The sequence below is a fragment of the Nerophis ophidion genome, linkage group LG10 (genome assembly GCF_033978795.1).
Source record: "Nerophis ophidion isolate RoL-2023_Sa linkage group LG10, RoL_Noph_v1.0, whole genome shotgun sequence".
In the NCBI taxonomy this organism is placed as follows: domain Eukaryota; kingdom Metazoa; phylum Chordata; class Actinopteri; order Syngnathiformes; family Syngnathidae; genus Nerophis; species Nerophis ophidion.
Genome location: NC_084620.1, coordinates 62,232,274 through 62,248,478, shown reverse-complemented (window position 1 = coordinate 62,248,478; position 16,205 = coordinate 62,232,274). Strand labels below are relative to the sequence as shown.

At 42.3% G+C, this 16,205-nt stretch overlaps 1 protein-coding gene across 2 annotated transcripts in view; it reads left to right on the top strand.

The window, feature by feature from the left end:
- Positions 1-886: 886 nt before the first annotated feature.
- LOC133561133 (tetraspanin-15-like) overlaps positions 887-16,205 on the top strand; it is a 42,050-nt gene continuing 26,731 nt past the window's right edge. For both annotated transcript variants that reach the window (XR_009808584.1, XM_061914382.1), the window contains exons 1-2: positions 887-1,085; positions 1,271-1,327. Coding sequence is in view for 1 of the 2 variants with exons in the window: in XM_061914382.1 (XP_061770366.1) it covers positions 1,026-1,085; positions 1,271-1,327 (117 nt within the window). In the remaining variant the exon portion in view is untranslated. The remainder of the gene's footprint in view (positions 1,086-1,270; positions 1,328-16,205) is intronic.

The window sequence follows — 16,205 nt, the reverse complement described above, 5'->3', positions numbered from 1 at the left end:
CAAAAGCGCAGATTTCTACCATTGAAGTACTTAGTATAGTTGAAGACTTGTGGTCATTATAAAAGATGAGTACACGTTATAAAAGATGAGTACACATTATAAAAGATGAGTAGACATTATAAAAGATGAGTAGACATTATAAAAGATGAGTAGACATTATAAAAGATGAGTAGACATTATAAAAGATGAGTAGACTTCAAAATGGCAGCTACACTTTACATCTCAAACATCTAAAACCATTATTTGGGAATGTCCGGCGGGCCACTTTGAGAAGCTTAACGGGCCCCATGTGGCCCCCGGGCCTGAATTTGCCCAGGTCAGGCCTAAACTAAAGTCTAGAAAAAATATATGTTTTGATTTGTTTAGGTTTTTTTTGTCCTGTAAATGAAGCGTGATGAGTCAGCATGTGGCCCCACTTTCAACTCTTTTTCAAACACTTATTTACAGTAAGTCATTCATTTGACTTAGTCATCATTTTGAGTTAGTAAATATTGACTTAGTATGTCATTATTTTGACTTAGTAAATATTGCAATATCCACAAATTAAATAGTCATGAAAATGAGAGGGTGTGTCCAAACTTTTGGCCTGTACTGTGTTTATTTGTTCCCCCAAAATATAAAAAGAAATTATACATTAAGTAAGAAAAGTCACAGTACTTTATTGGTACATATTATTTCCAGGCTTATGAGGGCCAAATAAAATGAGGTGGCCCCTCGGGCCTTGACTTTGACACCTGTGACCTTGAGCAACTAGACTTCTCAATCCATTAAAGTTGGGTTTTCATTCCAATCTTAAATCCTTTTCTTCTTGCGTAATGAGTTCAACATCATCATGGAGGGGATGTGGAAAGGGGGCGGGGCCTCTCCTCTGGTCTGCGAGCTGTGGGCCGGCGCTGGCATTCTCGCTGCAGGGTTGCCGCGGCAAAGAAGCTGCAGTCCATCCGAGACACAGACTTGACTTGTTGGCATTCTCGCTGCAGGTTTTACTCGGCAAAGAAGCTGCAGACTTGACTCCCGCTCTCAAAATGGGGAAAATCAACGGCTGCCTCAAATGTCTCTTCATCTTCTTCAACGTGGTCTTTGCTGTGAGTACATCGGCCTCTTCTTCTTACCTTTGTGCACCTGCTAAGTTGACTTTACATCCAAGTTCATATCAAAAAACTAAAAGTCAGGTTTGAACCCCGCCCGCCAACACCTTTCTCTCCCCTCTGGAGGAGCCTGACTGCTGAGGATGAAGTACAAATGTCAACGTTTTTCTTTTTCTTCTTAGATCATTGGATGTCTGCTGATCTTCGGGGTGGTGAAGGCCAGCATCTACAGTCAGCAGGTAAACTTACTGACCACCAACAACTTTCCACGTTTCTCCTCCGCCACAAACCCTCTTCTTTCTGCCAAATGCTAATAGTCACGCTTCAAAGTGAGGATCAAGGACATCGTGCATCCGGAGCAGGAAGTACTTTTCTGTAGGGGATGTGAATAGAATAGAATATAATAGAATAGAGTTTTATTGTCATTATTGCAATGAACAGGTTCATAGAACAACTAAATTGGAGCAGATCCTCCTAACTGACAACTTGACAACCCACCTTCATGCACGCCGACACCGGGTTAGGGTCGCCAATCCCAAAATGTTATTGGACCAAAAAGATCTGTCTGGAGCCGCAAAAAATTAAAGCCTTTTATAAATGTTAAAGTAAAGGCAAGTCATCACAATCAGACATACTTTATTAATCCCCCAGGGGAAATGACAATTTTCAGCACAATCCCATTCAAGATCAGTCAAACATTACGGGGAGACAGAACAGGATCAAAAATTACAGGGAGACAGAACAGGATCAAACATTACAGGGAGACAGAACAGGATCAAACATTACAGGGAGACAGAACAGGATCAAACATTACAGGGAGACAGAACAGGATCAACATTACAGGGAGACAGAACAGGATCAAACATTAGGGGGAGACAGAACAGGATCAAACATTACAGGGAGACAGAACAGAATAAAACATTACAGGGATACAGAACAGGATCAAACATTACAGGGAGACAGAACAGGATCAACATTACAGGGAGACAGAACAGGATCAAACATTAGGGGGAGACAGAACAGGATCAAACATTACAGGGAGACAGAACAGAATAAAACATTACAGGGTGACAGAACAGGATCAAACATTACAGGGAGACAGAACAGGATCAACATTACAGGGAGACAGAACAGAATAAAACATTACAGGGAGACAGAACAGGATCAAACATTACAGGGAGACAGAACAGGATCAAACATTACAGGGAGACAGAACAGAATAAAACATTACAGGGAGACAGAACAGGATCAAACATTACAGGGAGACAGAACAGGATCAACATTGCAGGGAGACAGAACAGGATCAAACATTAGGGGGAGACAGAACAGGATCAAACATTACAGGGACACAGAACAGAATCAAACATTACAGGGAGACAGAACAGGATCAAACATTAAAGGGAGACAGAACAGGATGAAACATTACAGGGAGACAGAACAGGATCAAACATTACAGGGAGACAGAACAGGATCAAACATTACAGGGAGACAAAACAGGATCAAACATTACAGGGAGACAGAACAGGATCGCTGACGGGTCTGCCATCTTGTGGCGCCCCTTACATTAATTTCTTTTATACTTAAAGAAGCAGGATGTGATTTTACTTTACACTTAAAGGAGGAGTACACAATATTATTTTACCCTAAAAGATGCCATATTTGATTGTATTTTACATTTAAAGGAGCAATATGCGATTTTTTATTTTTACACTTGAGAAGATAAAGAAATGTGTGATATTATTTTACACTTAAAGTAGTAGGACACCATTTTATTTTACCCCAAAAGATGAAGTATTTTATTTTATTTTACATTTAAAGAAGCAGTATGTGATTTTAATTTACACTTAACGGAGTAGTACAAGATTGTTTTATACTCTAAAAGATGAAGTATTTGATTTTATTTTACATTTAAAGGACTAGTATGTGATTTTATTTTACACTTGAGAAGTTAAATAAGTATGTGCTTTTATTTTACATTTAAATAAGTAGAACATTAATTTATTTTACACTTAAAGTAGAAGTAATTGATTTCATTTTACTCTTAAAAGTAGATGTATTTGATTGGATTTTCTACTGAAAGGAGCAGTATGCAAGTTTATTTTGTACTTAAAACAGCAGTACGTGATTTTATTTTACCCTTTAAGACAAATAATGTGATTTTATTTGATATTTAAAGGAGCAGTAGGCGATGTGTGATGGTAGAGTTGATAGTTAGCAGACAGTTGGTTCAAACTATTAAAAAAGTACAAATACTTTACAAAAGGAGTCAAGTTGACGGAAGAAGGTGAGAAAGTCGGAGGTGGTTGGTTTGATTTCAACCTGATGACAAATTGAAGACGTTTGTCTAAAAGGTTTCCTCACTTCCTATAAAGTCTCTCAGTTGTCTTGCGTTTCAACTACTTAGTTTCCCGCCTGACTCCCGCTGGGAGGAATGTGGCGTCCAAACTCAGAATCCACATGTTGTTCATTCAGTTCTTTTATGGAGGCCGCCTGCAAAATAATCCAGCAAGAAAGTTGTGAGAGTCCTCGCTGTGATAAAGAAGGTGAGAAACACTACCCAATTGAAGAAAGAACTTGGAGTAAAAGTACAAAACACAACAGCAGTGAAGTTGTCAGCTTGTGTAAATGCTCAATCAAAACAGAATATAAAAGCCTTTCAACTTATATTTCATTGAATAGACTTCAAAGACAAGATATTTCATCCTCACACTGACAACTTCATTTTTGTTGTTTGCAAATAATCATGAAGTTAGAATGTAATGGCAGCAACACATTGCAAAAAAGGCAGTTTTACCAGTGTGTTACATGGCCTTTCCTTTGAACATCACTCAGTGCAGGTTTGGGAACTGAAGTGACACATTTTTGAATTATTTTCCATTTTGGCTTGATGTACAACTTAAGTTGTTCAACAGTGTTGTGCTATTTTAGGTTTCATTTTGTAGCACACATTTTCCATGGGAGACCGGCTTGGACTACAGGCAGGCCAGTCTAGTACCCACACTCTTTTACTATGAAGCCACGCTGTTGTAACACCTGGCTTGGCATTGTCTTGCTGAAATAAGCAGGGGCGTCCATGATAACGTTGCTTGGATGACAACATCTGTTGCTCCAAAAGCTGTATGTACCTTTCAGTATTAATGGTGCCTTCACACATGTGTAAGCTACCCATGCCTTGGGCACTAATACACCCCCATACCATCACACATGCTGCCTAGAACACTTTCACCCTACAACAATCACTAATACACCCCCATACCATCACACATGTGTAAGTTACCCATGCCTTGGGCACTAATACACCCCCATACCATCACACATGTGTAAGTTACCCATGTCTTGGGCACTAATACACCCCCATACCATCACACATGTGTAAGTTACCCATGTCTTGGGCACTAATACACCCCCATACCATCACACATGTGTAAGTTAGTCATGTCTTGTTCACTAATACACCCCCATACCATCACACATGTGTAAGTTACCCATGCATTGGGCACTAATACACCCCCATACCATCACACATGTGTAAGTTACCCATGTCTTGGGCACTAATACACCCCCATACCATCACACATGTGTAAGTTACCCATGTCCTGGGCACTAATACACCCCCATACCATCACAGATGTGTAAGTTACCCATGCCTTGGGCACTAATACACCCCCATACGATCACAGATGTGTAAGTTAGTCATGTCTTGTTCACTAATGCACCCCCATACCATCACACATGTGTAAGTTACCCATGTCTTGGGCACTAATACACCCCCATACCATCACACATGTGTAAGTTACCCATGTCTTGGGCACTAATACACCCCCATACCATCACAGATGTGTAAGTTACCCATGCCTTGGGCACTAATACACCCCCATACCATCACACATGTGTAAGTTACCCATGCCTTGGGCACTAATACACCCCCATACCATCACACATGTGTAAGTTACCCATGCCTTGGGCACTAATACACCCCCATACGATCACAGATGTGTAAGTTAGTCATGTCTTGTTCACTAATGCACCCCCATACCATCACACATGTGTAAGTTAGTCATGTCTTGTTCACTAATACACCCCCATACCATCACACATGTGTAAGTTACCCATGCCTTGGGCACTAATACACCCCCATACCATCACACATGTGTAAGTTAGTCATGTCTTGTTCACTAATACACCCCCATACCATCACACATGTGTAAGTTACCCATGCCTTGGGCACTAATACACCCCCATACCATCACACATGTGTAAGTTACCCATGCCTTGGGCATTAATACACCCCCATACCATCACACATGTGTAAGTTACCCATGTCTTGGGCACTAATACACCCCCATACCATCACACATGTGTAAGTTACCCATGTCTTGGGCACTAATACACCCCCATACCATCACAGATGTGTAAGTTACCCATGCCTTGGGCACTAATACACCCCCATACCATCACACATGTGTAAGTTACCCATGCCTTGGGCACTAATACACCCCCATACCATCACACATGTGTAAGTTACCCATGCCTTGGGCACTAATACACCCCCATACGATCACAGATGTGTAAGTTAGTCATGTCTTGTTCACTAATGCACCCCCATACCATCACACATGTGTAAGTTAGTCATGTCTTGTTCACTAATACACCCCCATACCATCACACATGTGTAAGTTAGTCATGTCTTGTTCACTAATACACCCCCATACCATCACACATGTGTAAGTTAGTCATGTCTTGTTCACTAATACACCCCCATACCATCACACATTTGTAAGTTAGTCATGTCTTGTTCACTAATACACCCCCATACCATCACACATGTGTAAGTTACCCATGCCTTGGGCACTAATACACCCCCATACCATCACACATGTGTAAGTTACCCATGTCTTGTTCACTAATACACCCCCATACCATCACAGATGTGTAAGTTACCCATGCCTTGGGCACTAATACACCCCCATACCATCACACATGTGTAAGTTACCCATGCCTTGGGCACTAATACACCCCCATACGATCACAGATGTGTAAGTTAGTCATGTCTTGTTCACTAATGCACCCCCATACCATCACACATGTGTAAGTTAGTCATGTCTTGTTCACTAATACACCCCCATACCATCACACATGTGTAAGTTACCCATGCCTTGGGCACTAATACACCCCCATACCATCACACATGTGTAAGTTAGTCATGTCTTGTTCACTAATACACCCCCATACCATCACACATGTGTAAGTTACCCATGCCTTGGGCACTAATACACCCCCATACCATCACACATGTGTAAGTTAGTCATGTCTTGTTCACTAATACACCCCCATACCATCACACATGTGTAAGTTACCCATGCCTTGGGCACTAATACACCCCCATACCATCACACATGTGTAAGTTAGTCATGTCTTGTTCACTAATACACCCCCATACCATCACACATGTGTAAGTTACCCATGCCTTGGGCACTAATACACCCCCATACCATCACACATGTGTAAGTTACCCATGCCTTGGGCATTAATACACCCCCATACCATCACACATGTGTAAGTTACCCATGTCTTGGGCACTACTACACCCCCATACCATCACACATGTGTAAGTTACCCATGTCTTGGGCACTAATACACCCCCATACCATCACAGATGTGTAAGTTACCCATGCCTTGGGCACTAATACACCCCCATACCATCACACATGTGTAAGTTACCCATGCCTTGGGCACTAATACACCCCCATACCATCACACATGTGTAAGTTACCCATGCCTTGGGCACTAATACACCCCCATACGATCACAGATGTGTAAGTTAGTCATGTCTTGTTCACTAATGCACCCCCATACCATCACACATGTGTAAGTTAGTCATGTCTTGTTCACTAATACACCCCCATACCATCACACATGTGTAAGTTAGTCATGTCTTGTTCACTAATACACCCCCATACCATCACACATGTGTAAGTTAGTCATGTCTTGTTCACTAATACACCCCCATACCATCACACATGTGTAAGTTAGTCATGTCTTGTTCACTAATACACCCCCATACCATCACACATTTGTAAGTTAGTCATGTCTTGTTCACTAATACACCCCCATACCATCACACATGTGTAAGTTACCCATGCCTTGGGCACTAATACACCCCCATACCATCACACATGTGTAAGTTACCCATGTCTTGTTCACTAATACACCCCCATACCATCACACATGTGTAAGTTACCCATGTCTTGGGCACTAATACACCCCCATACCATCACACATGTGTAAGTTACCCATGCCTTGGGCACTAATACAGCCCCATACCATCACACATGTGTAAGTTAGTCATGTCTTGTTCACTAATACACCCCCATACCATCACACATGTGTAAGTTACCCATGTCTTGTTCACTAATACACCCCCATACCATCACACATGTGTAAGTTACCCATGTCTTGGGCACTAATACACCCCCATACCATCACATATGTGTAAGTTACCCATGCCTTGGGCACTAATACACCCCCATACCATCACACATGTGTAAGTTACCCATGTCTTGGGCACTAATACACCCCCATACCATCACAGATGTGTAAGTTACCCATGCCTTGGGCACTAATACACCCCCATACCATCACACATGTGTAAGTTACCCATGCCTTGGGCACTAATACACCCCCATACCATCACACATGTGTAAGTTACCCATGTCTTGTTCACTAATACACCCCCATACCATCACACATGTGTAAGTTACCCATGTCTTGGGCACTAATACACCCCCATACCATCACAGATGTGTAAGTTACCCATGCCTTGGGCACTAATACAGCCCCATACCATCACAGATGTGTAAGTTACCCATGCCTTGGGCACTAATACACCCCCATACCATCACACATGTGTAAGTTAGTCATGTCTTGTTCACTAATACACCCCCATACCATCACACATGTGTAAGTTAGTCATGTCTTGTTCACTAATACACCCCCATACCATCACACATGTGTAAGTTACCCATGTCTTGGGCACTAATACACCCCCATACCATCACAGATGTGTAAGTTACCCATGCCTTGGGCACTAATACACCCCCATACCATCACACATGTGTAAGTTACCCATGCCTTGGGCACTAATACACCCCCATACCATCACACATGTGTAAGTTACCCATGTCTTGTTCACTAATACACCCCCATACCATCACACATGTGTAAGTTACCCATGTCTTGGGCACTAATACACCCCCATACCATCACAGATGTGTAAGTTACCCATGCCTTGGGCACTAATACAGCCCCATACCATCACAGATGTGTAAGTTACCCATGCCTTGGGCACTAATACACCCCCATACCATCACACATGTGTAAGTTAGTCATGTCTTGTTCACTAATACACCCCCATACCATCACACATGTGTAAGTTAGTCATGTCTTGTTCACTAATACACCCCCATACCATCACACATTTGTAAGTTAGTCATGTCTTGTTCACTAATACACCCCCATACCATCACACATGTGTAAGTTACCCATGCCTTGGGAACTAATACACCCCCATACCATCACACATGTGTAAGTTACCCATGCCTTGGGCACTAATACACCCCCATACCATCACACATGTGTAAGTTACCCATGTCTTGGGCACTAATACACCCCCATACCATCACAGATGTGTAAGTTACCCATGCCTTGGGCACTAATACACCCCCATACCATCACACATGTGTAAGTTACCCATGCCTTGGGCACTAATACACCCCCATACCATCACACATGTGTAAGTTACCCATGCCTTGGGCACTAATACACCCCCATACGATCACAGATGTGTAAGTTAGTCATGTCTTGTTCACTAATGCACCCCCATACCATCACACATGTGTAAGTTAGTCATGTCTTGTTCACTAATACACCCCCATACCATCACACATGTGTAAGTTACCCATGTCTTGGGCACTAATACACCCCCATACCATCACACATGTGTAAGTTACCCATGCCTTGGGCACTAATACACCCCCATACGATCACAGATGTGTAAGTTAGTCATGTCTTGTTCACTAATGCACCCCCATACCATCACACATGTGTAAGTTAGTCATGTCTTGTTCACTAATACACCCCCATACCATCACACATTTGTAAGTTAGTCATGTCTTGTTCACTAATACACCCCCATACCATCACACATGTGTAAGTTACCCATGCCTTGGGAACTAATACACCCCCATACCATCACACATGTGTAAGTTACCCATGCCTTGGGCACTAATACACCCCCATACCATCACACATGTGTAAGTTACCCATGTCTTGGGCACTAATACACCCCCATACCATCACACATGTGTAAGTTTTCCATGTCTTGGGCACTAATACACCCCCATACCATCACAGATGTGTAAGTTACCCATGCCTTGGGCACTAATACACCCCCATACCATAACACATGTGTAAGTTACCCATGCCTTGGGCACTAATACACCCCCATACCATCACACATGTGTAAGTTACCCATGCCTTGGGCACTAATACACCCCCATACCATCACACATGTGTAAGTTACCCATGTCTTGTTCACTAATACACCCCCATACCATCACACATGTGTAAGTTAGTCATGTCTTGTTCACTAATACACCCCCATACCATCACATATGTGTAAGTTACCCATGCCTTGGGCACTAATACACCCCCATACCATCACACATGTGTAAGTTACCCATGCCTTGGGCACTAATACACCCCCATACCATCACACATGTGTAAGTTACCCATGTCTTGGGCACTAATACACCCCCATACCATCACACATGTGTAAGTTACCCATGTCTTGGGCACTAATACACCCCCATACCATCACACATGTGTAAGTTACCCATGTCTTGGGCACTAATACACCCCCATACCATCACAGATGTGTAAGTTACCCATGCCTTGGGCACTAATACACCCCCATAACATAACACATGTGTAAGTTACCCATGCCTTGGGCACTAATACACCCCCATACCATCACACATGTGTAAGTTACCCATGCCTTGGGCACTAATACACCCCCATACCATCACACATGTGTAAGTTACCCATGTCTTGTTCACTAATACACCCCCATACCATCACACATGTGTAAGTTAGTCATGTCTTGTTCACTAATACACCCCCATACCATCACACATGTGTAAGTTAGTCATGTCTTGTTCACTAATACACCCCCATACCATCACACATTTGTAAGTTAGTCATGTCTTGTTCACTAATACACCCCCATACCATCACACATGTGTAAGTTACCCATGCCTTGGGCACTAATACACCCCCATACCATCACACATGTGTAAGTTACCCATGCCTTGGGCACTAATACACCCCCATACCATCACACATGTGTAAGTTACCCATGTCTTGGGCACTAATACACCCCCATACCATCACACATGTGTAAGTTACCCATGTCTTGGGCACTAATACACCCCCATACCATCACACATGTGTAAGTTACCCATGCCTTGGGCACTAATACACCCCCATACCATCACACATGTGTAAGTTACCCATGTCTTGTTCACTAATACACCCCCATACCATCACACATGTGTAAGTTAGTCATGTCTTGTTCACTAATACACCCCCATACCATCACACATGTGTAAGTTAGTCATGACTTGTTCACTAATACACCCCCATACCATCACACATGTGTAAGTCAGTCATGTCTTGTTCACTAATACACCCCCATACCATCACACATGTGTAAGTTAGTCATGTCTTGTTCACTAATACACCCCCATACCATCACACATGTGTAAGTTAGTCATGTCTTGTTCACTAATGCACCCCATACCATCACACATGCTGGCTTTTACACTTTGCACCTAAAACAATCCGGGTGGTTCTTCTCCTCTTTGTTCCGGAGGACACCACGTCCACAGTTTCCAAACAACAATTTGAAATGTGGACTCGTCAGACCCCAGAACACTTTTTCACTTTTCACCAAACTCTCACACTATTATTTATCAACAACACCCAGAAATGCCAGCCGGCAGCGTTTCTGGGTGTTGTTGATGAATTGCTTTTCGCTTTGCTTAGTGATTTCTCCACATTCTCTGAACTTTTTGATGATATTACGGAGCATAGATGGTGAATCCTTAATTTCCTTGCAATAGCTGCTTGAGAAATGTTGTTCTTAAACAATTTGCTCAAGCATTTATGGACAAAGCGGTGATCCTCGCCCCGTCCTTGTTTTGGACGGCGCGGCGAAGGGGGTAGAGTGGCTGTTCCAGCAATCTGAGGGTTACTGGTTCAATCCCCACCTTCTACCATCCTAGTCATGTCCGTTGTGTTCTTGAGCAAGACACTTCACCCTTGCTCCTGATGGGTCCTGGTGGTTAGCGCCTTGCATGGCAGCTCCCACCGTCAATGTGTGAATGTGGAAGTAGTGTTAAAGCGCTTTGGGCTCCTTAAAAAGGGGCAGAAAAGCGCTATACAAGTACAACCCATTTACCATTGACCATTTACCATTGACCATTTACCATTTACCATTGATTATTTACCATTGACCATTTACCATTTACCATTTACCATTTACCATTTGTTTGTGAAGCACTGAGCATTTTTACGGAAGATGCTTTTATACCCAGTCATGACACCCACCTGTTCCCAATAAGCCTGTTCATTGGGAACTTTCCAAATAAGTGCCTGATGAGCATTCCATAATTTTCTCAGTCTTTTTTTGGCCCCTGTGCCAGCTTTTTTGAAACATGTTGCAGGCATCACATTCCAAACGAGCTAATATTTGCCAAAAAATAACAAACCTTACCAGTGTGAAGATGAAATAGTTGTCTTTGCAGTCTATTTAATTGAATATAATTTGAAAGGGTTTGCAAATCTTGTATTCTGTTTTTATTTAGCATTTCCACAACGTGACAACTTCACTGCTTTTGGGGTTTTGTACCAAACCCTCTCTACTCATCTTCAAAGTAAGTTAAATGTGATGTTAAATGTTCATTTTGACATTTCGTTTATCATATTTCAAATAGTTTTCTGCATTTGAAACTATCTTTATTCCCTCTCAAATGCATTTTGTCTTCATGTTTTTAACGGTGCCTGGAACCAATTAATAGGATTTAGTTGTGGTTTGCTTTCATTTTAGTCGGACATGTTGAAACCTGTCGATGCTGTGACGGACATGTCGGGGGAAACTAATGCAGCAGATTGGATAAGTTGAATAAAGTACAGAAAAGTACTTTGGAGCAACAGCAGGCTCTTATTTCCTCTTCTTACATCATTGCATTGTCGGGAAATGTAGTAAGAATGAAGACAAAAAAAAGCTGTGCCTGGTCCAAAGCAAAACAATGGACATGTGTTCTGATTGGTCGTCCCCCCCCCCCCCCCCGCCTCATTAAGTGTGCTGCCAGAGGATGTGTTCTGATTGGTGGGTCCCCCCCCCCTCATTAAGTGTGCTGCCAGAGGAAGGTTGGACTCCATGACTTGTCTTTAGGAGGGAAATCAAATTCAGATGGGACACAAGCAAAACTTTCCACTGTGGGTAAACACGCTGATGAGATGAGAGCAGAGGTGGGCAGAGTAGCCAGACATTGTACTCAAGTAAGAAGAGATGTATTACTCAAGTCAAAGCAAGGAGTAGTCACCCAAATATTTACTCGAGTAAAAGTCAATCAATCAATCAATCAATCAATGTTTACTTTTATAGCCCTAAATCACTAGTGTCTCAAAGGGCTGCACAAACCACTACGACATCATCGGTACGCCCACATAAGGGCAAGGAAAAACTCACACCCAGTGGGACGTCGGTGACAATGATGACTATGAGAACCTTGGAATATCTGTTAAGCAACTAAAACAATAATATATCAGAATCAGAAATACTTTAATAATCCCCAAAGGGGAAAAATATATTATTTTCTTATTTTTTTCTTTCTTTCTTTCTTTCTTTCTTTCTTTCTTTCTTTCTTTCTTAGGGTTAGGGTAAAAATGTTATTAATAATATAATATTAAAATATAATATAATATTAAAATATATTAAGTCCTGTGTGCCGTCCTATATCCACCACCCAAGTACCACAAAGACTTTATCAATGACTTTTCTCAATTTCTGGACGAAATCCTCCCCAAATATGATGGTGTCCTAATTGTGGGTGATTTTAATATTCACACCTGCTGCCCAGATGAACTTTATCCAGGAGCTTCCTGAATGTCCTTGACTCTTTGAACTTAGTACAGTCTGTGTGTGGTTCTACACATGAAGGCGGGCATACACTCCATTTAGTGCTCTCCTATGTCCTTGACTCTTTGAACTTAGTACAGTCTGTGTGTGGTTCTACACATGAAGGCGGGCATACACTCCATTTAGTGCTCTCGAATGTCCTTAACTCTTTGAACTTAGTACAGTATGTGTGTGGTTCTACACATGAAGGCGGGCATACACTCCATTTAGTGCTCTCCTATGTCCTTGACTCTTTGAACTTAGTACAGTCTGTGTGTGGTTCTACACATGAAGGCGGGCATCAATCAATGTTTACTTATATAGCCCTAAATCACTAGTGTCTCAAAGGGCTGCACAAACCACTACGACATCCTCGGTAGGCCCACATAAGGGCAAGGAAAACTCACACCCAGTGGGACGTCGGTGACAATGATGACTATGAGAACCTTGGAGAGGACCAAAGCAATGGATGTGGAGCGGGTCCAACATGATACTGTGAAAGTTCAATCCATAATGGATCCAACACAGTCGCGAGAGTCCAGTCCAAAGCGGATCCAACACAGCAGCGAGAGTCCCGTTCACAGCGGAGCCAGCAGGAAACCATCCCAAGCGGAGGCGGATCAGCAGCGCAGAGATGTCCCCAGCCGATACACAGGCAAGCAGTACATGGCCACCGGATCGGACCGGACCCCCTCCACAAGGGAGAGTGGGACATAGAAGAAAAAGAAAAGAAATGGCAGATCAACTGGTCTAAAAAGGGAGTCTATTTAAAGGCTAGAGTATACAAATGAGTTTTAAGGTGAGACTTAAACGCTTCTACTGAGGTGGCATCTCCAACTGTTACCGGGAGGGCATTCCAGAGTACTGGAGCCCGAACGGAAAACGCTCTATAGCCCGCAGACTTTTTTTGGGCTTTGGGAATCACTAATAAGCTGGAGTCCTTTGAACGCAGATTTCTTGCCGGGACATATGGTACAACACAATCTGCAAGATAGGATGGAGCTAGACCGTGTAGTATTTTATACGTAAGTAGTAAAACCTTAAAGTCACATCTTAAGTGCACAGGAAGCCAGTGCAGGTGAGCCAGTATAGGTATATATGTATGTATATATGTATATAAAGGTATATACAGTATAGGTATATATGTATGTATATATCTATATAAAGGTATATACAGTATAGGTATATATGTATGTATATATGTATATAAAGGTATATACAGTATGGGTATATATGTATGTATATATGTATATAAAGGTATATACAGTATAGGTATATATTTATGTATATATGTATATAAAGGTATATACAGTACAGGAGTAATATGATCAAACTTTCTTGCTCTTGTCAAAAGTCTAGCAGACGCATTTTGTACCAACTGTAATCTTTTAATGCTAGACATGGGGAGACCCGAAAATAATACGTTACAGTAGTCGAGGCGAGACGTAACAAACGCATGGATAATGATCTCAGCGTCTTTAGTGGACAGAATGGAGCGAATTTTAGCGATATTACGGAGATGAAAGAAGGCCGTTTTAGTAACGCTTTTAATGTGTGACTCAAAGGAGAGAGTTGGGTCGAAGATAATACCCAGATTCTTTACCGAGTCGCCTTGTTTAATTGTTTGGTTGTCAAATGTTAAAGTTGTATTATTAAATAGAGTTCGGTGTCTAGCAGGACCGATAATCAGCATTTCCGTTTTTTTGGCGTTGAGTTGCAAAAAGTTAGCGGACATCCATTGTTTAATTTCATTAAGACACGCCTCGTTACCTTAACGTAGTCCGAGGTCACATTGTTATGGGAGACACACTGCATCCTATCAGTAAGATAAGAGTTAAACCAAGACAGGGCTAAGTCTGACATACCAATTCGTGTTTTGATACGTTCTAATAAAATATTATGATCGACGGTGAGTGTGAATGTTGTCTATCTGTGTTGGCCCTGCGATGAGGTGGCGACTTGTACAGGGTGTACCCTGCCTTCCGCCCGATTGTAGCTGAGATAGGCGCCAGCGCCCCCCGCGACCCCGAAAGGGAATAAGCGGTAGAAAATGGATGGATGGATGGTATCGAAAGCAGCGCTAAGATGGAAGAGCAGCAACATAGATGACGCATCAGAATCCATCGTTAGCAATAGATCATTAGTCATTTTTGCGAGGGGTGTCTCCATGGAGTGATTTGCCCTGAAACCGGATTGAAAGGTTTCACATAGATTGTTAGACGCTAAGTGTTCATTTAACTGTGTCCTTGACTCTTTGAACTTAGTACAGTCTGTGTGTGGTTCTACACATGAAGGCGGGCATACACTTCATTTAGTGCTCTCGAATGTCCTTGACTCTTTGAACTTAGTACAGTCTGTGTGTGGTTCTACACATGAAAGCGGGCATACACTCCATTTAGTGCTCTCCTATGGTTTGTGGGTTTTTAATTTGGACATTTGCGACGCTGTGTTTTCTGATCATATGCCGATCCTGTTTGATATTCCCACTCAGTGTCTGGTTAAATTGTGTGCTGCGCCTCAACGCTCTCGCATGTTTAATTCTTCGTCTCCTGCTCTGTTCTCCTCCATTTTTTCAAGTCTTTGTGATGATAATTCTGCAGCCTCTGCATGTCCAAATACTGAAGAGTTGGTTTCTGGGTTCAAGTCTATTTGTTCACAAACACTGGACACGATCGCTCCTTTCAAGTGCCGCCGCTCTAAAGCCACGCCTCAGTCCTGGTTGAATGACGTCACTCGTGCAGCCGGGCGCTAATGTAGGAGAGCAGAGAGACGATGGAAAAAAGACAGGCTGCATGTGTCCTTTGCCATTTTTACTGAAAGCCTGCTTTCCTTTCAGATGACTGTAAAAGCAGAGATGAACATATATCTATCTCAGA